This window comes from Haliotis cracherodii, unplaced genomic scaffold, assembly GCF_022045235.1.
Source record: "Haliotis cracherodii isolate W230 unplaced genomic scaffold, xgHalCrac1.p SCAF_1, whole genome shotgun sequence".
NCBI classification, from domain to species: domain Eukaryota; kingdom Metazoa; phylum Mollusca; class Gastropoda; order Lepetellida; family Haliotidae; genus Haliotis; species Haliotis cracherodii.
In genome coordinates, this window is record NW_027266264.1 from 29,223,632 (window position 1) to 29,250,006 (window position 26,375).

At 40.8% G+C, this 26,375-nt stretch overlaps 1 protein-coding gene across 1 annotated transcript; it reads right to left on the reverse strand.

The window, feature by feature from the left end:
• Positions 1–3,919: 3,919 nt before the first annotated feature.
• On the reverse strand, positions 3,920–5,753 carry LOC139475535 (QRFP-like peptide receptor). Its single transcript, XM_071258728.1, has 2 exons — positions 5,360–5,753; positions 3,920–4,599 (listed from the first exon to the last, which is right to left on the reverse strand). The coding sequence occupies exons 1-2, from the start codon at positions 5,751–5,753 to the stop codon at positions 3,920–3,922; spliced, it is 1,074 nt and encodes a 357-aa protein (XP_071114829.1).
• Between the last annotated feature and the right edge of the window lie 20,622 nt (positions 5,754–26,375).

Genomic DNA, 26,375 nt, shown 5'->3' on the forward strand with positions numbered 1-26,375 from the left:
TGAGTTTAACGCAGATTTGAACAGAGTGTCGGTGTCACGGCGTTTAAGCCTAAAGTGTGAGGAAACAACAAAGTGCCAGATTGATATTGTTGTTTACCTTTTTGAAAAAAACAACAAAAAGCGCGGGAACAAGAACCAGGGTGAATTTGGGATTCAAACTATGGATAATCAGATTCTGGCATGACTGGTCAGCGAATTCAAAAGGGGACACCCTGCTTCTTACTTTGAAAATACTATATACTCTCCATATTGCATTCATGTACAATTTGATATATTGCAAACCGTGCGTATGAGTGAACCTGTTAACATATTTCAATATATAAATCGGGGCGGTCGGGTAGCCTAGTGGTTAAAGCGTTAGCTCGTCACGCCGAAGACCCGGGTTCGATTCCCGACATGGGTACAATGTGTGAAGCCCATTTCTGGTGTTCCCCGCCGTGATATTGCTGGAATATTGCTAAAAGCGGCGTAAAACCATACTCACTCACTCACTCAATATATAAATCCCTTCCTCCTCCGCGTTGATATTCACCTAAGTATCCTTGTGCGCACATTTGTCTCAACGCTCGATCCTATTTAGAAAGTTTTAATGTCTGCTTCAGGCGTAATGCATTGTGCAGATCCTATTCAGTACGACGGGAAATTAGTGAGAAACAGTGTCAGTGTGTTCAACTGGTGTCGATAGGACTGCTGCGAACATATAGCCTAGGGTTTATCTGAAAATCAACTGGTTCGGTGAGCAATAATAACCGGGTTTGTATCACATAGTGTATCATCTTGAGATGATAGGTAATGAGAATGCAAAAATGCAAAAGAACAACTCAGATTTAGGGTCCTAAATGTATGTACAAGAGAATAACATCCTACTATGTAAAACCTAAACTAAAACTATAGCCAATTGGGATAAGGTGTGACTAGAAACCAAAAAGAGAAAACTATGTATGATTTGAAAGTAGAAGATCTCGGATTGGTTTCTATGAAAAGGCAATATTTATAAAAGATAATGTATCCATTGGAGAAATGAAGTGATCCGAGGAAAGATGTGATATTTTCGTCAATTAAAACTCAATCATGATTATGTGCAAATTACCACAAATTAGTATATATAATAAATTTTGAAGATTATGAATCCTGACAAATCTAAACTAAGTTATGCACATATTTATGTGGTTTGAGCTATGGGATGTAGCTTGATGCATCTATTTCTACAAAAGCTGGCAATACAACACGCCATATATACAAATAGCCCAACACTAAAAGTGAGCAAATTACACAGAAGCTGCCTGTAAAAAGGGTCTTACAACAGGTATTAGATATGAAGTTATCGTGACTGTGAACTGTTTATATGCGTCACATATTTGCACTGAATGAAACAATGACTTGTGTTAAAATGATAAATCCCACCGAGACAAGCGTTAACTTAATGAAACAAATCGTAACTAATATATTACTGCTTATATTTTTTGGATGACATATTTTGAATGGAAATGCTTCATAACCGTGTGGATCCTCTTCTTTTTTTTAAAACCCGTGCTGTCTGATCTTTTTGGAAAAGGGCAGCTAGTACAAGGTCACATTAACGATAAATGCGTATCTATGGCACGCTGTTTGATTATGATACGTAGCAATAACAAACGAAAATACCAGACACAACACTATTACATCAACAACGTGCAAGGATATTGACATGGGATATGTGGCATATTCATGAACTAAACAGAGGTGATTGACAGAGTAGTAAGGATTCGAACATTACAATAAAATCCAGTACAAAATAACACATGCATTATACGCTACTTCAAAGTACGAACGAAATCATAGTATTACCGTCTATAAACCAAGAACCTACAATATATCAGTGATACCCACAATAACTCACATACATAAAATGATATTGTCTGTTGCACAACTTCCAGCGATGGTCAGACCGCTTAATGCAAAGTAGCACTACTTACAGCGACGGTCAAACTGCTTAGTACAAGCTTGCACTACTTACAGCGATGGTCAGACAGCACAATGCAAAGTAGCACTACTTACAGCCGTGTTCAGACTGCTTAATGCAAAGTAGCACTACTTTCATCGATGGTAAGACTGCTTATTCCAAAGTAGCATTACTTACAGCGACGGTCAGACTGCTTTATGCAAAGTAGCACTAATTACAGCGATGGTCAGACTGCTGAATGCAAAGTAGCACTAATTTCTGCGATGGTCAGACTGCTTAATGCAAAGTAGCATTACTTACAGGGATGGTCAGACTGCTTAATGCAAAGTAGCACTACTTACAGCGATGGTCAGACTGGCAATGCTGAATCCAAAGTAGCACTACTTACAGCGACGGTCAGACTGCTTTATGCAAAGTAGCACTAATTACAGCGAGCGATGGTCAGGCTGCTTCATGAAAAGTAGCACTACTTACAGCAGTGGTCAGACTGCTTATATATAAGCTTTCACTACTTGCTGCTATAGTCAGATAGCTTTATCCAAAGTAGCACAACTGACAGCGACGGTGAAACCTGATAATGTAAGCTTGCACTATTTACAGCAATGGTCATGTCGCTTAATGCAAAGTAGTACTACTCACAGCCATGGTCAGACTGTTTTATGCAAGTTTGCACCACTTATAGTGACGATCAAACTGCTAAATGCACCAACGGGACGTGCAACTGAAACCTCACGAAACACAATCGCCTTACACGGAGCACAATTACACACAAATTAACCTAGTTGAATGTTGACAAATTGACGAACAAATTTGTATTGTGAAGCTACATCATTAGAATAGAACTTGAAGTAATGACGATACCCCGATTGTTCACTGGGCCATGATTACTCATTTTGTCAAGGAAGAACTGTCATTATGCCCAAGTAGCACTACTTAAAGTGGTGGTCTGTTCCCTTAATGCAGTAGCACTACTTACAGCGATGGTCAGACAGCACAATGCAAAGGAGCACAACTGACAGCGTTAGTCAGACTGCTTAATGCAAAGTAGCACTACTTACAGCGATGGTCAGACCGCTTAATGCAAAGTAGCACTACTTACAGAGACGGTCGCACTGTTTTATGCAAAGTAGCTCTACTTACAGCTATGGGCAGACTGTTTTATGCAAACTTGCGCAACTTACGGTGATGAACAAACCGCTTAATGCACCAACGGAACGTGCAACTGAAACCTCACGAAACCGCCTTACACGCAGCACAATTATAGTTAAATGTAAATAAATGTATTGTTAAATCATTAAAATAGAATTTGTTCTTTTATTAATGATTACTCAGTTTGTCAAGGACGAAATGTCATTATGCAAATAAACACTACTTACAGCGATGGTCAGACCGCTTAATGCAAAGGAGCACAACTGACAGCGATGGTCAGACAGCTAAATAAAAACTTGCACTACTTACTGCGATGGTCAGACTGCTTAACGTACAGTAGCACAACTTATAGCGATGGTCAAACTGTTTTGTGCAAGCTTGCACTACTTATGGTGATGATGAAACTGTTTTATGCACCAACGGAACGTGCAACTGAAACCTCATGAAAGACAACCGCCTTTAAAGCAGCACAATTGCGCACAAATTAACATAGTTGAATGTTAAAAAAGTGACGAACAAAATCGCCCTGTGTGACTACATAATTACATTGGTATTTGGTTTAATGACAATACCCATATTTAGCAATGATTACTCATTTTGTCAAAGAGGAACTGTCTGAATACCGTTAGACAGAGGCCAGACAGAGTTTGTCAAGTCAAAGAAGTGAGACTAATCAATTTTGATTTGATCGCTTCTCCTCATATGTCAGAACGTATTATAAAAAAACCTATTTGAACCCTTGAGACTGGAGGAAAACGTTACTGTAAGTACCATGCCATGCACACATGCATTTAGTCCAGCGTCTCTTGCTAAGAACTTCATTCCTCTTTACACGTAATCTGGTGTAGGAGAACTGAGAAACATGTTGCTTCTTCTGATGTACTTCATCATACTGCGCACCTTGTCTCTAAATCGCCTGTTCAGCAGCCAATACATCACCGGATTCACTGCACTGTGCGCATGTCCGAGCCAAAGAGCAAAGGGAAGTAGTCGGACCGGTTCACTTTCTTCTGCGATGTCAACACTGAGTGACGTAATGTTGTATGGAAGCCAGCAGATCATGAATATCACCACAAGTATGATGAGCATACGAGCGGCACGCTTTCTGGAGAACAGTCTCTTTGTGCTGCTGTCGGAGCTTTCCCTGCACATATCATCGCTGCAAAGAGTCTTACCGACATGCGCATAACAGATGGCCAGAGTGCCCCCTGGGATGATATAAATCATGAACAGAAGAAATACACCAAATGCCTGACGATCATAATCCTGCGGCCAGTCCTCGATGCAGAATTGCATCACAGTTAATTGTGGCATTTCCAATGTGTCAATTTTTCTTATGTATAAAAGTGGTCCCATGAAAATGCCTGATACGATCCAAATAACCAAAATAATGATAAGTGCCTGTCCCGGAGATGTCACCCGATGTGCTGTTACAGGATGCTGAATCGAGATGTAACGATCGATGCTCATCGCAGTCAGCGTGAAGATACTGTTGGCCACTGCAATACCTGAAATGCGGTTTGAAACACGGTTAGTATCGATGTTGCGCTATGGTGTAAATGTTACACGCAATCTGTGCAACTGCCTACTGCGAGCATTTGGCAGGCCGTTTGCCCGATGCATGCAATGGACGGTGGCGTGTATGAGGTTTTAAAATCTTATTCACAGGTCAAAAAGGACACAGTTATTCTATAAGGATTCCCCTTACGATGATCTTCACTGAACTATATCAACTCAAACAATTGTTTTGTTATTCCTGCTTACAAGCATCGGTTGGGTTATGCATAATTGACAAAACAAAACATGTAAAACAATACCAATTTCAATTGTGTGCTTTTGGCATTACCGTCCCATTGCGTGAAATGAGCAAGATAGTTGCCCATATTGTGAAATATTTGGAGAATTACTTTTCATTCAAAACTATTGCCCCATTGCATGCAATGAGCAGAATGTTGTTTGCACATTGCCTGCATTGGGCAAGCTATATTGCCCGTTGCTCGCATTGGGCAAACGGCTGGCTAATGCACGCAATGAGCAATTGCACAGATTGGGAGAAACATATATGTTTTATACTGGGCATACGAATATATATGTTTAACCTTGTTTGAGCATTCGACTACAATCTTAGTTGTTTTGACATGTATATGCAAATATGAACATGAACTGTTTTGATGTACGTCGTATAGAGCAACATTATGACATATCTAACATAAACATGGTTCCAAACAATATACATAGATCAATAGCCTGAAATATATATGAACTTACCTTGCACAAACACTATAGCTTTACACAGAAATTCCCCGTATATCCATAATCTGTATATGATAGTCGTTATCGCCATCGGCATACAGAATAGCGTCACCATTAGGTCGGCTGCTGCTAGATTTAACAAGTAGTAGTTTTTGGCCTTCCTCACATTCTTGTCACTTGCTACAGTGCAGATGATCAGGATGTTCCCCACGAGTCCGACGAGAAAGATAGGGGCATACAGTGACAGCAGAATCACTGTTCTGTATGTCATACGAGTGTAGTAGCTGTGCTCAAAGTCATGAAGTATGTCCTCCGCCCCTGTGAAGTTGTAGGGGTATCCAAGAAACGCTGTGAAGTTCTTGGACTCCAACAGGTGCTTGTAGGAGTTATATTCTTGTTGCTGATCCATCCCGGATGCCACCGAATCGGGGAGGATCTGCAATAAACAAACGTCAAAGTTGTTATCTCACAGATACACTTATACAAACGCCATCTTCCTACCCTTGCATTAGAATTCATACAAGCGTAGAAATACAAATTACAAAATATTAAGACATTTGTATAAATTAACAGCAAACGATTTGCCAGGAACTCATCTGAGCTTGCAATGCTCACTAAATGATACCTATGTATAATTGGCCTGCGATATCAGTGGTTGTGGTGTCTTCGATCATGTAGTGTACGCTGTGCCCATGTAGACGGTTCACTAATTCTAGAGTGCATGAAAGCATCGTGTAACACTGCTCGGAGACTATAGGTGTATTGATTGTCCACTGACCAAGCTAATAACAATGGAAGATTCATTGCTTGGACACAATCCAATGGTCAGATGGAGATACATGTAGGACGTTGATGAACATGGCCAGTAAATGACCGACATGTGACCTCAATGTCATTGATTTGGGACAACATACTGCGTGAGGTTGGTAGAGCTTTGAACATTTGAGAGGGGCACTCATAATGTATGCAGACATAATAAAACTGATCACAAGAATATTTTCTTGCTTTTGGGATAGGTTATGCAAACGATGACCAGCGTTATCTTGATAAATCATTTGGAATTGGTGTCTTCATTTCTTGCAGAATTCAAATAGGACGTATATAATCTATCGTTCATGGATACGGTCTCGTTGACCAAATACTAAATCAGCAACATCATTGCATCACGGCTCCTGTTGGGTAATACGTTCGACAACCTATACCCAGAAGGCACTCCCGTAGACTTATAGGAGTGGCTGAGAATTCTACGCAAAACTCTTCGAAGCTGTTAGGCACCAGTTTCTATTAATAATTATGTTAATCTATTATTTATCTTAAAGTAGGAACAAAGTGAGTGAGTTAAAGGGATGATACTTTGAACAGTATCTCAGTTTTATCACAGCATGCCAGTTTGTCATTGCTGCTTTAGTGAAACCCACAAGCACACTTTGGTAAAAGTATGTCGCAGGTATGGCGCGCGAAGGGTCATACACAGGGAGATTCCCGATTTCGAACCTACGCTAAACAGATCCTGGGGAGATTAAGGAACTCAACTTAGCGAATTGCAGCGCCTGAACCCCCACCTATCCCCCGTGCCCTCAGAAGAACACACTTACTGCCTACGATACACGTTCCTGTAAATGTGTCACTATTCATAATGTGGACTGCGACATGGACCATAGTCCGTCACTATTCATAATGTGGACTACGACATGGACAATAGTGTGTCACTATTCATAACGTGGTCTGCGACATGGACCATAGTGTGTCACTATTCATAACGTGGACTGTGACATGGACAATAGTGTGTCACTATTTATAACGTGGACTACGACATGGACCATAGTGTGTCACTATTCATAATGTGGACTGCGACATGGACCATAGTTTGTCACTATTCATAATGTGGACTGCGACATGGACCATAGTGTGTCACTATTCATAACGTGGACTGCAACATGGACCATAGTGTGTCACTATTCATAATGTGGACTGCGACATGGACCATAGTCTGTCACTATTCATAATGTGGTCTGCGACATGGACCATAATGTGTCACTATTCATAATGTGGACTACGACATGGACCATAGTGTGTCACTATTCATAATGTGGACTGTGACATGGACTATAGTGTGTCACTCTTCATAATGTGGACTGCAACATGGACCATAATGTGTCACTATTCATAATGTGAACTGCGACATGGACCATAGTGTGTCACTCTTCATAATGTGGACTGCGACATGGACCATAGACATCCTATAAGTCAGTGGTGATTATGTAAAACTATTAAGCCCATAATTCGATCTTTGTGTATCGAAAGCATGATTAAAAGTGAGTGTACAGTATGTCACGTTACCTATTCTATTTGCATCTTAACGGCTGGTAATCGTATCTGTCACGAACTCATTCTATTGACATTCTAAATGGCACTCCCTTAATAAGGTTCGTAAATCTTGTGCAATACGGTTTAGCAAATGTCAGAGGCTTGTTCAGGTGCACTGAAGAGGACAGTAATGACAGCATTATGTAAAGAATAAGAGGCAAAGCTGAACACCTATCACATGGGCGTGCATGTTTACATACTATTAACAACAGGGTGTTACATCAAAAACATACTTCTATTCCTTTGTGCGTCGAACTGGATTTTAAGTATCTGATACATATAACAACCTGAACCTTATCTTTGCGCCTATATACCCAGGGAAATTAATTAAAGACACCCTGTTTTTTCGACCATGTATGGCTAACTTTATGGTCTCGCTTGCAGAAATAGTAAGGATGAATAGATACCACCGGGAAAAGGAGGCTCTCATATACAAATTCGTAGATATTGATGGTAATCTTCACTATTTTAATTGCATGAATAACAGTTTAGACAGCACTGTAGTTGAATTGAACTGGGAATCACAATAACTATAGATGTGGAAAGTTGTATTAATCTGGTATAAAAGACCATTGACCATCGCTGTCCGAAAACGTTCAGTGTAATCACATAAAGACCCTTAAAACCCTTAGCGACTGTAACCGCCACGTGTCCGGATGATGGTTCTTGAACATCCCCACATATTTGTTTAGCTAGTCCCTTTACATGTCAACGGTGATGTGACTGGTGGGGTTCTCAAGGGGGGAGTTCCCTTTAGAGGTAACTACATGAATTATGTTATTGTATAAAACGAGTAAAGCACGAAAATAAATATATAAATGTGAGCAATTATGATTAGGAAGGTACTCTTGGAAGCGTGCTTGGAATGAGGTGTCAAAACAATCCTTCTGAGCATCCGTCACCGGGTCATCCTTATGCCCCAAGCGAGGAGACCGATGTCGTGACGATTCTCCATTGGAATAACACATTATATGGCCACGAGACATGTCTTTAGATGAAACAAAGGCTTCAGAGAGCTGAAAAGGTCAAGATGATTTCTTTGTCTTTCTCTTTCGCTCGTTATAAATGTATGACTCATCTATTTATGTCCAGTACATGTAAACATGTACACGAACCATTGGCATTAATTACTTACTGCATAATTAGGAACGTTTCATATTTGGCTTCCAATAAAACGTAATAATCGCACATAAATGTAATCTGTCAGAACAGCAAAACACATTACCCTATGATTATTTTCCTATTCCAGAACTGTTAGAGGAGAGTGGCTTGCTCAAAAGTTTTTTGATCAGGGTTACAACATATAAAGCCTCAGGAAAACTTTCACGAGGTTTTGTGATAGCTGATTGACAAATATGATATCCGATGCAATTCCTTATTTTGACTTGTACCAACGATTCCCATGTTTCTTTCAGACGAATAATTACCATGCCTTTGTATGTGTCTGTATTTGGTATCATAACTATTTGATAGGATTCATGAAACATCCTTATTTTGACTTGTACCAACGATTCCCATGTTTCTTTCAGACGAATAATTACCATGCCTTTGTATGTGTCTGTATTTGGTATCATAACTATTTGATAGGATTCATGAAACATGCTTATGAAATGGCCGGAATCGTACAACTGGAGATCATAATCAGGGCGTATCTGCGATTCGAATCCACAATCGGCGGGTCCTGTCTCGCCAAAGGGACGTGACTCTGCACAATGTCTTACACAGCATCACTGGGCTATCTAACTGGTAAAAGAGTAAGGTTTCCACGACGTCAAAATAGTATTTTTTTTATCTATAAACTTAACATACATGTACCTTACAACATACAACCATAACTGGCAGACAGAGTGACAGAGCGATCTACACAATGTGCAGCTTACTGAACATGTATGTACATGCGTGATGGATGCTAAGGTCAAATACAGCTGTACCAACAAAGGTAAAGGGTGATTGTAAACAAACAGACATAAGAGGCTTTCCCTGGGTTACTGGTAATGACTGCCAATGCTCAATTGTTTCTAAACTTGATCGAAAAGGGAAATTGCTTGAAAAAAATAGATAACCTTGTCGGTGGAATGTCAGGACAATCCCGCTGAATTCTTACACTCAAGAGTTGGGCTTGAGATTGCATCACTAAAAAAACCTATTGATTCTGTTTTGGAATTGTAGAACAAAAAATAGTCAAACCCTAATGAACTTAGGCAGTACCGATGTCACATAGCGAGGCCAAAAAATAGTTGGTGGATCATATTATTTTTCACCTGTTGACATTTGTTAACTACATGTGTCACTGATATCATCGAGGAAACTACCTATGGCATTTCAAGTGGCAACGTTAAGATTCCTTGACGAAGACAAATGGCACCATCATTGATTTCCATTTCCAAGAACAGGGTCTTGCCAAGGGAATATTTAAACTAATCTCTCGTGTTTTATACATGTATTTAGGAACTGACAAGGGCTAAAATAATTCTTGTGCACTTGTAGTCCAGAAGTCGTTTTTGCTGTGCAAAATGTGATGATGTCTAACTTTCTCCAGCTTCTCAAAGGGTGACATTTAAATTCTCTTTGATATACAATTAACACAACTACAATAGTAAGTAGAGCCTACTTAACCGCGATGTCTCAGAATCACAAACAGAATCAAATTCCTCTTTCACAAAGCCATCACAACAAGACATGAATTTGAATATATATTACATATATTAGCCGGTAAAATATAAACTGGGCGGCAAAAGAAAGTGACGGTCGAGTTCCATGATCGATAAAAAAATAACAAGAAGATGTTTTGTGTGAATTTTGATATAATCTAGGGAGGGGTAACAAATGATTGATCAACCACAGTGTGAATGAAATTGTGCAATCACGGGTAATGTAAGCTCAAGGTAATCAATGGTGGGGTAAGAAATTTCATTTTCAAAAGTTGTCTGAAATGTCTCCAGTTCATTGTCGACACAGTGGCCTTCAATAGCGTGTATGACCTCCAGCTGCCTCAATGCATGCTGTGATACGCCGCCTCATCGATGACGTCAGTCTTCTGATGACGTGGACTGGAATCCAACTGGCTGCAACACTTGGTCTTTGTACTGCACAGCGTTCAGGTTTCCCTGTGTAATCACCAGATCAGTCTTCTGATCTCCACAAATACCGCCCCACACCATAACACCTCCCCCGCCGAATGGATGGACCTCTCGAATACACGCCGGAGCCAAACTTTACCCTCTGCTTCGATAAACTCGTTCTCTGCCGTCATTTCGAAACAAGTTAAATCCACTTTCATCAGGAAACAGCACTCGACGCCAATTTCTCACTTGCTAGCGTCGATCCTGCCTCGCCCATCGCAGTCTCAGGCGTCGATGTTGAGCAGTCAGTACCTTTCCTCCTCGTAGTACTGTACGTTGGCTAATGGGATGTCCCAACGCTGTTGCTGCTGTTGCCGTTACGAATCTGTTTCGCAGGTGAATGAGCCGTATCTGACAGTCTTCCAGTGGTGTTGTCACTCGGGGTCGTCCGGTTCTAGGCCTGTCCTGTGTCCTCCCTGTCTGCCTGTACCGTTGAATCACCCTGGATACTGCCAATGGTGTACAACCAAACCTTCTGGCAATTTGGACCTGTGTTGCCCCCTTTTCGGCCATACCGATGGCTCTCTCTGCTCCTGTGACAGTCGTGGCATTTCTTTTGTGTGCTTTCATCACGTGTGGTTATACCCTGCAGACGAACGCATTTATACAGCTAACATGCACGTGCAGTTCATGCCATAGGCGGGAAACCTGTTTCACCATTTTGTTTTGTCACCACACGAGCGCCGTCAAAGGTGGCGCGTTCGGGTGAGGTTTTTTTGGTACCTGTGGCAGTCATATTCCCAATACCCACTTTCCACTAGTTATCGTCGTTTGTAGGAAAATTACAAATTGCCAACCTATACTTTCTATTGCCGCTTAGTTTATAAGTTGCAGTTATGCACATATTAGCAAGAATTGTTTTTCATTTTCATATAATTTTTATCCTACTAATTTTGCGAAGTGATTGTTTGCCGAAAAGTGGTTTTGTCTTTCCCATGTTTTCAGTGTGCTACTGATGACAGTAATGGCGAATTTGGCCCTGGTGTCAGTGCCACCGCCGTGAACCCAGCAGGTAGTAATTAAGGAATCCCAGGTTACGGTCTTTGTTCCACATAATGGTAATCAAAGCAAATCTTTGATCAATTGTCCAAGTCTAGACAATGATGATAGATTCAATTCTGGGAAAGAACCGCGGGTAACATGATATATAAAGATTTGAACGCTATTATATTTTTCTTGCTTCTTCTTTTATTTTATTTTGCTACGCCTTCAAATATCGATGTACATGTGTGTAGTTTAGCTGCGTGTTGTGCTGAATAATTATATTATTATTATTCAGAAGCAAATCTATGACTTCGTAATCAGATAACCAGGAACTCCCATAAATCCAAAAAAGTTTAGACAAATGTTTAAATCATCTTACTTTGTCGGAAAGCACGCTAATCAAAGACGTTTGGATTGTCGACGTTCTGTTGTAAAAGGTCTTCAACATTTACTAGGCATGATTTACGAGCAAAACTATTCATAATGAAATTACATAACCGACGGGGTCGTTCGATATTCACGTGGCATACTAGTATATAACAAAGCTCGATAGCCTTGAAAGAGATAACAATAATAATAATGACAAAAGAAGTATTTATAGTTCTGATGACGTTGAAGCCGTTGGGTACAGGTAACGCTCATTATACAACGAACATGACACACAGAAAACGTGACATCATCAACAACGACAGTGATGTGTCAGAACCTTCTTATCAATTGTTCAAATTAGAGATTCGCCCTCAGTATGAGAGCGTAGGTCTACTGATCCGTTCAGGGTCATAGATTATACCAAACTGATTCTAATTGTATATGTTTTTTGCAATGGATGGTAATGAGTGAGTGAGTGAGTTGGGTTTAACGCCGCTTTTAACAGTATTCCAGTTATATTGCGGCCTGTCAGCTTAATGTGGGAGGAAAGCCAGAAGTGATGCAGGTCTCAGACGTTTACCACTTCGGTGAAACCCACGAGCACGGGTATGGTGCTGACAAACCTAGAAACATAATCGGGGCGAACCTGGATTCGAACCCACAATCATAGGTTTCTGGGACGCAACTCTGCACAGCGAATTGCGGCGCCTTAGACGACTGGGCCACCCGGGCCCCCGGATAGTAAGGAGTATACATGAGGAATTTTGTTGCACTGCCGTTCTAAGAGGAAATCTATCCGCCTACGGAGAAGAAGTATAGGAGTGGATCCGCAGCAGAGTGAGTAGGAGTACATCTAGGCCAGTATTACAATGCTGGGACAATCCCGAGTGGTCTTACACGTTAAATATTTACGTCCTCTATTTAGATATGAGTGAACGTGTTCAAATGCCGATGGATTTACGTTTTCGTGCGTCGGTGCCACGTGGTTCCTCATCATGTCATGGATTTCTTTGACGTACAAAGGTAACGAAATCGATCTTTGATAATGTCGAAATGCCAGTTTCGTGCAACAGCCGCTCGGCAGGTCTATTTGTGGAGGCGGAATGCGAAAACGGCGTCTATAAATACATTGTAGCATGTCCCAGACAATGCTGTTCAACTGGTCAATACATAGTAAACTGATAGTTTAAATCAGTGCGTGAAATGACCCTCGGATGTAACGATATCGCAATTGGGGATATATAATACGGCCTTGATATATATTCATTGGTGGGATGCTTGAACATTTCTTTATCCGATACTCGTAACCTTTACGGAATCAAGACATCCACATGTAACATAATCTGTAGATCTTTCTGGCTTGAAAATTTCCAGTTATGCTCTACGAGGTGTTAACAGACATATGTATTATCCACGTTCTACTTACAGGTGGAAGTCATAAAATCATGAACACACTCTTGCCAATTACCCTATTCGATATATTTAACTCTCCCACGCGTCTTAAAACGACGCTTTAATATGCATTCACCTTCAAACACTAATATTGTATGCTGACGTTCAACGGTAAAATCAGGTCAGCTTTTTGTATTGGTACGACTGGTTAGGTCAATGTGTCTTTGCTATCGGATAGCCTGTCCCAATGGTGGTGTGTTTAAGATAGCATGTCTATATACTACATAATGATTGTATTTCGGGGCATAAAGTACTCATCTGCCAGTGCATGATGCATGTAATATGTTATTTGCCTGCTTTCCAGCAATGACAGCGGGCATTGCCAGTTTCATCACAGGTATTATAAATCATGTATCGTACCTGAAATAATTAACGCATGTGTACCGGTACACGTGTACCTTTTCACTGGCTGGAAAGATCTATCACGCGGCTGCTATGTTGTATATTGCGCGACCCAGATATACAGCAGAACTAAGACAGGTTTGACTTGAAATGAACCCTGAAGCTCCGGGTAGAGAATAGGTCTTCAGCAAATCCATGCTTGTCGTAAGAGGTAACTTTGCTTGTAAGAGGCGACTAACGGGATCCATACATACATGCTCATGTTATAGTCTGAGGCGTACAACGGAGTGGCATTTCTACTGATTATGGAAACTGTTATTCATCTAACCCGTGAAGATCCGGGTTAGGATAGGTCTTCAGCAACCCATGCTTGCCGTAGAAGGCGGCTTAGCCTCAGTGGGGGTCTGTGGAGCCTCAGTGGGGGTCTGTGGAGCCTCAGTGGGGGTCTGTGGAGCCTCAGTGGAGGTCTGTGGAGCCTCAGTGGGGGTCTGTGGAGCCTCAGTGGAGGTCTGTGGAGCCTCAGTGGGGGTCTGTGGAGCCTCAGTGGGGGTCTGTGGAGCCTTAGTGGAGGTCTGTGGAGCCTCAGTGGGGGTCTGTGGAGCCTCAGTGGGGGTCTGTGGAGCCTCAGAGTACAACCAGTACAACCAGTACTCATGGTCCGGTTCTATTGAAACGTGACATTGGACTAACTACTTTCGGATTGTATTTGGCTAAACTGACTTGTTAATAATGACCCTCCTCAAGATTGATGTCTTTTCATTTAACAAGCAGCTGAATGCAGGCGTAACCTGAGGCTCCAGATAATGAACGTGTTAATATTTAATAAGCTGTTGAGCTTAATTAAATGCCGTTGAAAACATGATTTACTTCTTAATGTAACAATGTAACAAGTAAAGTGGCTGAGAGTAGAATGCGTCCTCCATGTTCTTCTCTGATTATGTACTGACATTGTCCGGATTTCACCGCTTCAGACCACAGGTTTATTTACATGCCTTCCCCCAGCGCTTGTTTAATCGATACTTGGGCTGGTGCTCCGCTGACGCACATACCCAGTTAGGTAGCGCCTTTATAAACAGGAAGAAATGTGACACGACCGTCGACGTTGAATGTGCAATCAATAATAACGGTAAAAATGACGAAAGTTAATGATGTGCGAGAAGATGAGCATGATGGAATGTAGAATGACACTTCATTTACATCTATGCCGCTTCTTCCCGCTGTGAGTCATGACAAAAACGTATGAATGTGACACCTGGACATGTTTAAACATTGTAATTTTGAGAAAACTCTCAAGGATCTCTGAACAGAAAGTGTGCGACTAGCCAAGAGACATAAGTTCCTCTCACGAAAAACGAAGTCATCGCTGATGTTCAGCAATTAAATGATACAACTTTTACCGCTATTTGCCTTTTATGGCCAATGGAAACCGTTTCTGTGGATAAACAAATCTGGTTATTATCTAGCGTGGATGTTATGTGTTTCAATATGGCAGGACGGTTCAAGGAGTAGAAGAAACAGATTGCTTGCAATGAAAACATTTAAAACACCCGCAAAAACATACGCATCACAATTAGCATAGAGAGGTATACATGTCAACCATGTGTTCACAATACGTCAAGCGTTTCTTATATTACAGCCAAATTGTTGAAAAAGTAAGAATTGATACAAATAACTTCTTGGACTTTTTGCAATAGGACCAAATGAGATGATATAAAAACGTTTCGTGAAGTATCCGAAAATATACCAAAATCCAATTCCATTTAATGTTTTTAACCATTCAGTCATTCATATGTATATACGGACGTACAAACTTATATAACTTCATATTGGACAAAGACATTTGGAAATGAGTTATTATATCAACAAACAGAGAGCCCACTTGAACGGATTAACGAGGTTTAAGTTTATATAGGCATGAGTATCAATATAATGAAATGAACTATCGTACATTTAACACATTCATATACGCGTGCCTGAAACTTGATCCGCGATTGATAGAAAAAGGTTTCTGAAATTTATTGATTTTTATAATTACCTGATGAGAAATCAATCACAATGCTTCAGGATGCACTCCACATCAAGGCACTTGTCTCTCAGGTAATATCACACCTGTACCAGTCTCAAGTGTGCGACCACCATTCAACATCGCAGACAAATTAACCACGAACTGATCGATGTCTAACAATCTGTGGGTTTTGTTGACGGCCGCGCATGAGCAGAGATGGTAAAATACAAGACGTTATCAATTAGCAGCATGAGAAGACCACGCCTTCTGAGAGATTTGGCCCGCACTCTGGACACAGGCTTCCTGATGTCCCTGGTGTGAACAGCTCTGTGTGGTTGCTATGTATTGACGAAAGAGCTGCATCATCAACAGGTCTTGGGCTAAAATAGCAATCCCCTTGAGCTTGGCGCATCGGAATAATCTTTGGCGAATAGAATATGGGCCAAATGACATTGTGTCTGTTCAGATAATAGTCCTTTTGATTGTGTCCAGGGTATACGTGAACATTGCTAAGTTATCAAAGGCGAGAATAGACACTGAATTGATAACAAGCAATAAAACACACTGATGGCCTGATTATCAGTTTAGTTTCAGATTGAAGTTTCACAGCCTCGATCAGTTTGTTTTCTTCTTTATCAATCTTTGTGACCGCCTCCGTGGTCTAGTGGTAGAGGGTCCGCCCGGAGAGTGTTCAATCCCCGGACGCATCATACCAAAAAACGTTAAAAATATGGTACTTGTTGTTAACCTGCCTGGGGTTCGGCATGAAGGGGCTAAAACAAGAACCGGTAGACTCGGAGTCAGTATACTGTGTCTGAGTGGGGTATTCATGTTAAACTGCGGCATGGTATCTCGGAGGGCTAGCACTAAAAATCGGCATCAGTCCGAACTAGTACAAGCAGCCACACACACACATGTGCATGCACGTCGCTTTATAAGTGAAATAATCTTGGACGCGACGATAAACCCCATTTCACATCACCTCTAAAGCTTTGACATTAACATGACATGTATACCCTAACCAATCACAGATTATGCAGTTGTGTTAGTTTCTGTAATTTCTGTAACTGTCATTTCAAACAAATCGAATACTTTGTTATCGGACGTCACGATAACTACACAAGCTTATACGGAAAGGTGACTATAAATACGATGCATAAACAAATGGCAGGACAATACTTTCAGAAATGACCGTCTTTGCCATAACTTACATGAATGGATTTCTGTACTCCACCTATCATTTGCCGTCTCGTATATCTTATTTCAGTCAACCCAGCGACCACACAGGTGCTGTTAGTAAGTGGCGTGTCCCCCAATTGTCTCTCACACGTGTATTTGCTTGTGTAAGGAACAGGGGCGGTCGGGTAGCCTAGTGGTTAAAGCGACATGGGTACAATGTGTGAAGCCCATTTCTGGTGTCCTCCGTCGTGATATTGCTGGAATATTGCTAAAAGCGGCGTAAAACCATACTCACTCACTCACTGTGTAAGGAACTCGTATTGATGTGTCCAATTCCAAGAGTGTCATCATTTCGTCCTCGTTTCTGTTTACTTTGGGAGATTTATCCTATTAACTATGTAACGTAAACAGTATTATATTATATCTGTTAATATGAGTGAGTTGGGGTTAACGCCGCTTTTAACAGTATTCCAGTTATATCACGGCGTGTCAGCTTAATGTGGGAGGAAAGCCCGAAGTGATGCAGGTCTTAGACGTTTACCACTTCGATGAAACCCACGAGCACGGGTATGGTGCTGACAAATTTTGAAACATAATCGGGGCGAACTTGGATTCGAACCCACAATCATAGGTTTCTGGCGTGCCAAAGGGATTTATATCTGTTAATCACCTAATACCCTTAGAGGAACGAATCTTACATTAATATATCACAGTATCCGATATGAACGGCTACTTCCAATAGCCGAACATGATGCATACAAGCTACAAACGTTACACATATTGAATATTTCAAAGATACCATCACACCATCAGACACAGTTACATGTAAGTAGCATAAGCTTACACAGTGTTAGTGTTTTCAAGTGGGGAGGTTTTCCGAGGGGTTAGATGGTAAGTGTGACTACTATTCTATTGTTAAACTAAAATAAAACACATTGCCAAGACGTTCAACCTCTGTTTCAGATATATAGATGATAACGTATAGGTTGGGGAGACGTTAGACAACAAACACCTACTTTTTGTGCAAATTTTGTGACCTGAGGTTGCAACCGTACACGCTTTCCCTTTTCGCGAACACCTGGTGTCATCACCAATTTTCAGCGACCCATTCATATAATTTTTTGTCATTATTTGCCGTCTACAGTCCATTGGAATTGGTTTCGGCAGATAATCCAAACTCTCATATGAAGCGTTACACAGATTAAGCCAAGATATATGTACATACAGAAGACGTACGTGTCATTTAAACTGGTTGGTTCTAAATAATAAACTAAATAGTTTTAGCCATTAATTCAACTGTGCCTTGTGAATGTACATAGACAGGATACTGTTATTTATAATTCTCAAAGTCATAGGCTACCTCCTCACTTCGACACCTCACACCAGTGTACCGTATGAACGTTTGAGTTGTTTATCTCAGAGTGAACATGTGTTGCCATAGCAACAATGACCAGACCTAAAGATGTCAGTCAACATCTGACATTGTTTTCAAAGATAAGATTTCGCTGTACCTTGCACTGCATATATATCTGCATAACAAATTGAACTATATTGAGAGTGTTATTCCCAACGTCTATTTACAAGGTGACGATAAATAAATCATCACAGTAGCTGAACGTGTTATTATGTATTTGGTGAACGGTGTTTGTCAAATCTCTAAGTATTCGCAGTTTAAGCCCCAAATAGACGCCAGAAGCGTTTACATTACCGTGATGAAAAGGAAACAAAGTTAACACATTCACGACCGAAACGGGACAGTATAGTCTGAAAATAAAAACAGATAAAGCATTGATAGGAGCGATAACATGACATTAGATTACATCTGGTACAGTCATTAAACATTTACCACAAGTCAACAATAGCTACGTGGCTTACGTACATATGTAATACGGACGTCATTGGGTACAACTTCCCTCCTCCGCAGTCCGTGTAGGTCAGTGGTACAATCTATATCTACAGTATGAAAAGTGTAGTCACTCACATCTTAGCATGGACCGTCCAGAGGGAATCACAGAATCACTAGTAATGTTAATTCTCCAATCACTAAACTTGCTGTTAACGTATTTAGTCCAGTACCAACAGAGCATGTGTACAGTATGAAAAGTGTAGTCACTCACATCTTAGCATGAACCGTCCAGAGGGAATCACAGAACCACTAGTAATGGTAATTCTCCTATCACTAAACTCGCTGTTAACGTATTTAGTCCAGTACCAACAGAGCATGTGTACAGTATGAAAAGTGTAGTCACTCACATCTTAGCATGGACCGTCCAGAGGGAATCACAGAACCACTAGTAATGGTAATTCTCCTATCACTAAACTCGCTGTTAACGCATTTAATCCAGTACCAACAGAGCATGTGTACAGTATGAAAAGTGTAGTCACTCACATCTTAGCATGGACCGTCCAGAGGGAATCACAGAACCACTAGTAATGGTAATTCTCCTATCACTAAACTCGCTGTTAACGTATTTAGTCCAGTACCAACAGAGCATGTGTACAGTATGAAAAGTGTAGTCACTCACATCTTAGCATGGACCGTCCACAGGGAATCACAGAACCACTAGTAATGTTGATTCTCCTATCACTAAACTCGCTGTTAACGTATTCAGTCCAGTACCAACAGAGCATGTGTACATTATGAAAAGCGTAGTCACTCACATCTCAGCATGGACCGTCCAGAGGGAATCACAAAACCACTAGTAATGTTAATTCCCCTATCACTAAACTCGCTGTTAACGTATTTAGTCCAGTACCAACAGAGCATGTGAACAGTATGAAAAGTGTAGTCACTCACATCTTAGCATGGACCGTCCAGAAAGATCACAGAACCACTAGTAATGTTAATTCTCCTATCACTAAACTCGCTGTTAACGTATTTAGTCCAGTACCAACAGAACATGTGTACAGTATGAAAAGTGTAGTCACTCACATCTTAGCATGGACCGACCACAGGGAATCACAGAACCACTAGTAATGGTAATTCTCCTATCACTAAACTCGCTGTTAACGTATTTAGTCCAGTACCAACAGAGCATGTGTACAGTATGAAAAGTGTAGTCACTCACATCTTAGCATGGACCGTCCAGAGGGAATCACAGAACCACTAGTAATGGTAATTCTCCTATCACTAAACTCGCTGTTAACGTATTTAGTCCAGTACCAACAGAGCATGTGTACAGTATGAAAAGTGTAGTCACTCACATCTTAGCATGGACCGTCCAGAGGGAATCACAGAATCACTAGTAATGGTAATTCTCCTATCACTAAACTCGCTGTTAACGTATTTAGTCAAGTACCAACAGAACATGTGTACAGTATGAAAAGTGTAGTCACTCACATCTTAGCATGGACCGTCCAGAGGGAATCACAGAATCACTAGTAATGTTAATTATCCTATCACTAAACTCGCTGTTAACGTATTTAGTCCAGTACCAACAGAGCTTGTGTACAGTATGTAAAGTGTAGTCACTCACATCTTAGCATGGACCGTCCAGAGGGAATCACAGAACCACTAGTAATGTTAATTCTCCTATCACTAAACTCGCTGTTAACGCATTTAATCCAGTACCAACAGAGCATGTGTACAGTATGAAAAGTGTAGTCACTCACATCTTAGCATGGACCGTCCAGAGGGAACCACAGAACCACTAGTAATGTTAATTCTCCTATCACTAAACTCGCTGTTAACGTATTTAGTCCAGTACCAACAGAGCATGTGTACAGTATGAAAAGTGTTGTCACTCACATCTTAGCATGGACCGTCCAGAGGGAATCACAGAACCACTAGTAATGGTAATTCTCCTATCACTAAACTCGCTGTTAACGTATTTAATCCAGTACCAACAGAGCATGTGTACAGTATGAAAAGTGTAGTCACTCACATCTTAGCATGGACCGTCCAGAGGGAATCACAGAACCACTAGTAATGTTAATTCTCCAATCACTAAACTCGCTGTTAACGCATTTAATCCAGTACCAACAGAGCATGTGCCAGGCGATTGGAAATGTACCTCTCCTCCTGATTCATCTGATTCTATATTCCACGACTGAACAGTTCAACGCAATGAGTTAAATAAAAGCGAAACAATCTTCTCAAAACTCTTAAGTCATGTTAATAAAAGCGACAAAACTATTTCAATATGCATAGAAATATCTGCTTAAAGCAGATTTTTTTGTACGGTGCCGACTGTAGCATAATATATGTTTATGAGTGCTGATACCGGTTGTTCCCGAATAGGTCAGCGTAACCAGCCCTCTCGGTGCAGAAATAGTTCCTCAGCGCTGGTTCAGTGGTACCATTCCAAGTTCCACCCTGGGTCTGAAACACCTTTCCTGATACAACCAACGAGCCAATAGAAGCCACAGAATTGTTGTGTATGTTCGAGAAACCCCAAACCCCATAAGCAGTAGTTTGACATTTGAGATGAAGGCTTTAACATCTTTCTACCATCGAATGTATTTTAAATTTCTATTTACTTAAATGCTTTAACAGAACGCATTGACGCAGATTGGTAGGACAGGAATAATACGACATGAGTCATGTTGAAAAAATGTATTTGTTTACAGCAGTTGGTGGTAATGGTGAAGATCGTGATGCTATTTTGTATCCCTGGCTATATTTTCAAAGGTTACGTTTTTCTTCTGTACATTCAACTTCAGCAATAAATGGCATATATGAGATCTTGATTCAAATATTTAACCATATATAGCGCTTACATGTCTCAAATTAACCTTTATGTATACGTAGACCTGACGTGGTATAATGTGCAGCAATGTATCTCGGTGGGCGAGCACTATAAATGTAGTACAAGCACACACACACACACACACACACACACACACACACACACACACACACACACGCACGCACGCACGCACACACGCACGCACGCACACACACACACACACACACACGCACGCACACACACACGCACGCACACACACACACACACACACACGTATATGTGCAATACTCTCGAACGCTTGTCTGAAAGTATACTTCCACCGTTTACATAAACATCAACGCTTAATTACACCGTTTACATAAACGTCTTGATTACACTTTTCCCTTTCATATCGTACACATTTATTGATCAAAACCGTTTAGGAACACATTGTGCATATACACACGTCAACAAACATGTTAACGGCTACATACTACAGCTATATCTACACATACATCGTGCACATACACACGTCAACAAACATGTTAACGGCTACATACTACAGCTATATCTACACATACATCGTGCACATACACACGTCAACACACATAGTTACGGCTACATACTACAGCTATATCTACACATACATCGTGCACATACACACGTCAACACACATGTTAACGGCTACATACTACAGCTATATCTACACATACATCGTGCACATACACACGTCAACACACATAGTTACGGCTACATATTACTATATCTACACATAGGCAAACTGTCTTCATGCATAGCGTCTGAGGTATATACAAACTGTCTACATACATAACGCCCGAGGGTCATACAAACGGTCTACATACATAGCGTCTAAGCTACATTCAAACGGTCTACATAGATAACGTCTGAGGGACAAACAAACGGTCTACATACATAGCGTCTGAGGTACATACAAACGGTCTACATACATAACATCTGAAGTACATACAAATTGTCTACACACACACTGTCTAAGGTACATACACACTGTCTTCATATATAGCACCTGAGGGACAAACAAACCGTCTTCATACATAGCGTCTGAAGTACATACAAATTGTCTACATACATAGCGCCAAAAAATCGATATGTTTCAAAGTATGTTTCACCAGTATGTCTGGTTCACATTTACTCACTCACTCACTCAACAAAAACAGCTGAGTAGGGGTAATTGTGTTTTCCGCGGTGTTTGAGGTGTATTGCACTTCCCCTGGACCTCAAGATAGGATTGATCGTGTTATGAACGCCTGACCGCGTGAGTAGTAGTAGGTGTTGGTGGCAGCTGCATGGTCATGACGCACATTTCACGACGGATTTCACGGATGTCTTGGAATGGCGCCTTCAGCCGACTCAGCGTCTATTGCTGGCGTACACACGTGAATGACACAATCGAATTGGTTAAGTACCAAATGCTTGGATCGGGGGAGGTAATGAAGCTGGTAATAACTTGCAGGCTTTCGGGTGCTTCCGGAGATAATGGCCTTACGGTACATATTAGCCCTTTATAGACAGTAGTGGGTGCGCTTGTCTACTTCTGGCGTCACTGGAAACATGTTGGTGATGAAAACAGTTGGTGATCAAAACACAGCTTGTTGGCTATCTCGCTAGCTATGACGTGTGAGACCTTACTAAAGTTGATTTCTGCAATGGCTTCAAGTATTGGCAAACAGTGGACAACGGTATCGCATCAACATGTTATATTGCATTGGAACTACAGGGTCTGCGCAGTGTTTAACGGTAAATGTAGTCACCAACAGTGCCGAAGAATTATGCTTAATAGTCAGCTACAATATTAGATGTCAACAAATCTCCAGGGGTATATGGTGTGTTATGATGCACATTATTATTAGTGTTAGGATACACACCATTATAGTGTTATGATCTCAACCATAATTAGTTGAATGATCCGCAATATTAGTGAGTGAGTGAGTATGGTTTTACGCCGCCTTTAGCAATATTCCAGCAATATCACGGCGGGGGCCACCAGAAATTGGCTTCACACATTGTACCCATTTCGGGAATCGAACCCGGGTCTTCGGCGTGACGAGCGAACGCTTTAACCACTAGGCTACCCGACCGCCCCTCCGCAATTTTAGCAGTGGTATGATACATAACATTACCATTAGTATGATACACAATATTAATATTGTTATGCTACACATCATTATTAGTGTTAGGATACACAACATTATTAGTGTTAGGATACACCACATTATTAGTGGTATGTTACACAACATTATAAGGGTTAGGATACACAACATTATAGTGTTAGGATACACCACCTTATTAGTGGTATGTTACACACAATTATATATAGTGGTATGTTACACAACATTATTAGTGTTAGGATACACAACAGTATAGTGTTAGGATACACAACATTATTAGTGTTAGGATATATAACAGTATTAGTGTTATGTTACAAAACATTTTTAGTGTTAGGATACATAGCAGTATAAGTGTTATGATATACAATATTATTTGTGGTATGGTACACAACATTATCTATAGTAAGATACACAACATTATTAGTGTTATAATACATATAATTATTTGGGGTATGGTGAACAACATTGTTAGTGATACGATACTGTCTTTGTATTAAGGATCGCGTCACGTAAAACTATTCTGAAATTTCGTCACTTCCAATAACATGGTCATTTTTTTCTAAAAGAACATTGATACTTTTTATGCGTGTCAAGTATAGGCAGTTTAACAAGAAGAAATCAATAATTAATGAAAGTAATTAGTTATTAAAGAATATATCATATATGTCCAATGAATTTGTAAAAGAGAATAAGAACAATAAGAATTCGACATATTATAGCTCGACCCAAGGCAGGTCTCGTGCAGCAAGTATGGTAGGGCAAAGTGGGTTTTTTCGTGTGTTTTTTTAAAACTGCGTGCAACTACTGTAGTACCTTTAATACCGATGGGGGCACGCGGGGCCCAGTCGTCTAGGACCCCGCGATTCACTGTGCAGAGTTGCGTCCCTTGGACACGCCAGAATCCTATGATTGTGGTTTCGAATCCCGGTTCGCCCCGATTATGTTTCTAGGTATGTCAGCACCATACCCGTGCTCCTGGGTTTCACCGAAGTGGTAAACGTCTAAGACGTGCATCACTTCGGGCTTTCCTCCCACATTAAGATGACACGCCGTGATATAACTGGACTACTGTTAAAATCGGCGTTAAACCCAACACACTCACTCACTTTAATACCGACAATCATTGCATCTCAGTATAGTTATGTAGCTCCACAACCAACAGAGAAATGACAGATGAAGCATCTTTATTCTGCCTACTGTCGGCAACGTCCAGGAGATCTTTGGCCCATCCGCGAGTTTCCATTCGCAGCTTAAGCATAACGGAGGGAGCACTTTCAGCGATAGATCGTATCAATAATGTCACCATTTCGTCCCCACTTCAAAATCTTGGGATAGTTTGAGCTTCATTCTTCATAGTCATACTTGAGACGGAAAGGACAATTTTAGACAGCAATGCATAGCATGCCACTGACACACCTGTGTACGTACTTGTGTTCCTGCTCCGGGCGACACGTGGATCGTCAGTTGTCAGCATTTCTACGACAATTACCAGTTTAGCATCCTGATCCATTATCAATTCTCATTAGAGCTGTTGCAATAAGGATGGGGCTATTGGTGTCACATTCTGCTTCAGGGCCTATTATTACGTCAGGAATAGATATCGAACGGATAATAAATAGTGACACCGAGTATTCTCGTCCCGAGAAACTAGGCTACCGTTATTATGCACAGAAGGCACAGATACATGTATTGTATCTGCCAATATGTAGGATACAGTTATGATTATCCTGAATACCCACGCTACTTAAATGTCACAGTGATTGTTGATATAAACTGGCGGGCAAAATAAGTATACATTTAACAATTACTCACCATTAAATCTTCCTTGTACAAGATACAAAAAAACATTTGTTTGGTTGTTTGTTTGTTTAACGCCGCACTCAGCAATATTCCAGTTATAGGACGGCGGTCTTTAAATAATAGAATCTGATCCAGAGAATCCAGTGATGGACATCATGAGCATCGATCCACGCAATTGGGATACGATGTCATGCATCATCCAAGTCAGCGAGCCTGACCACCCGATCATGTTAGTCGCCTGTTACGGCAAGCACAGTCGCCTTTTACGGCAAGCATGGGTTAGATGAATAACAGTCTCCATAATCAGTAGAAATGCCACTCCGGTGTACGCCTCAGACTATAACATGAGCATGTATGTATGGATCACTATGATTTAGTTAATACGATACCAACTATTCGCGAAAAGGTGAGCATTTCCTGTCCCACCTGTTACGCCCGTCACAAACACATGCAAAGGCAAGTCAAATGTTCAACTGAACAAACACGGTCACATATGGCACACGTCTAAATAGGGAATTGCATCACATTTGTCAGCAATGCGTCAAATTTGGACATGTAATTCACAGCCTAAGTGCCATAAACGTTCTGAAAGTTGTA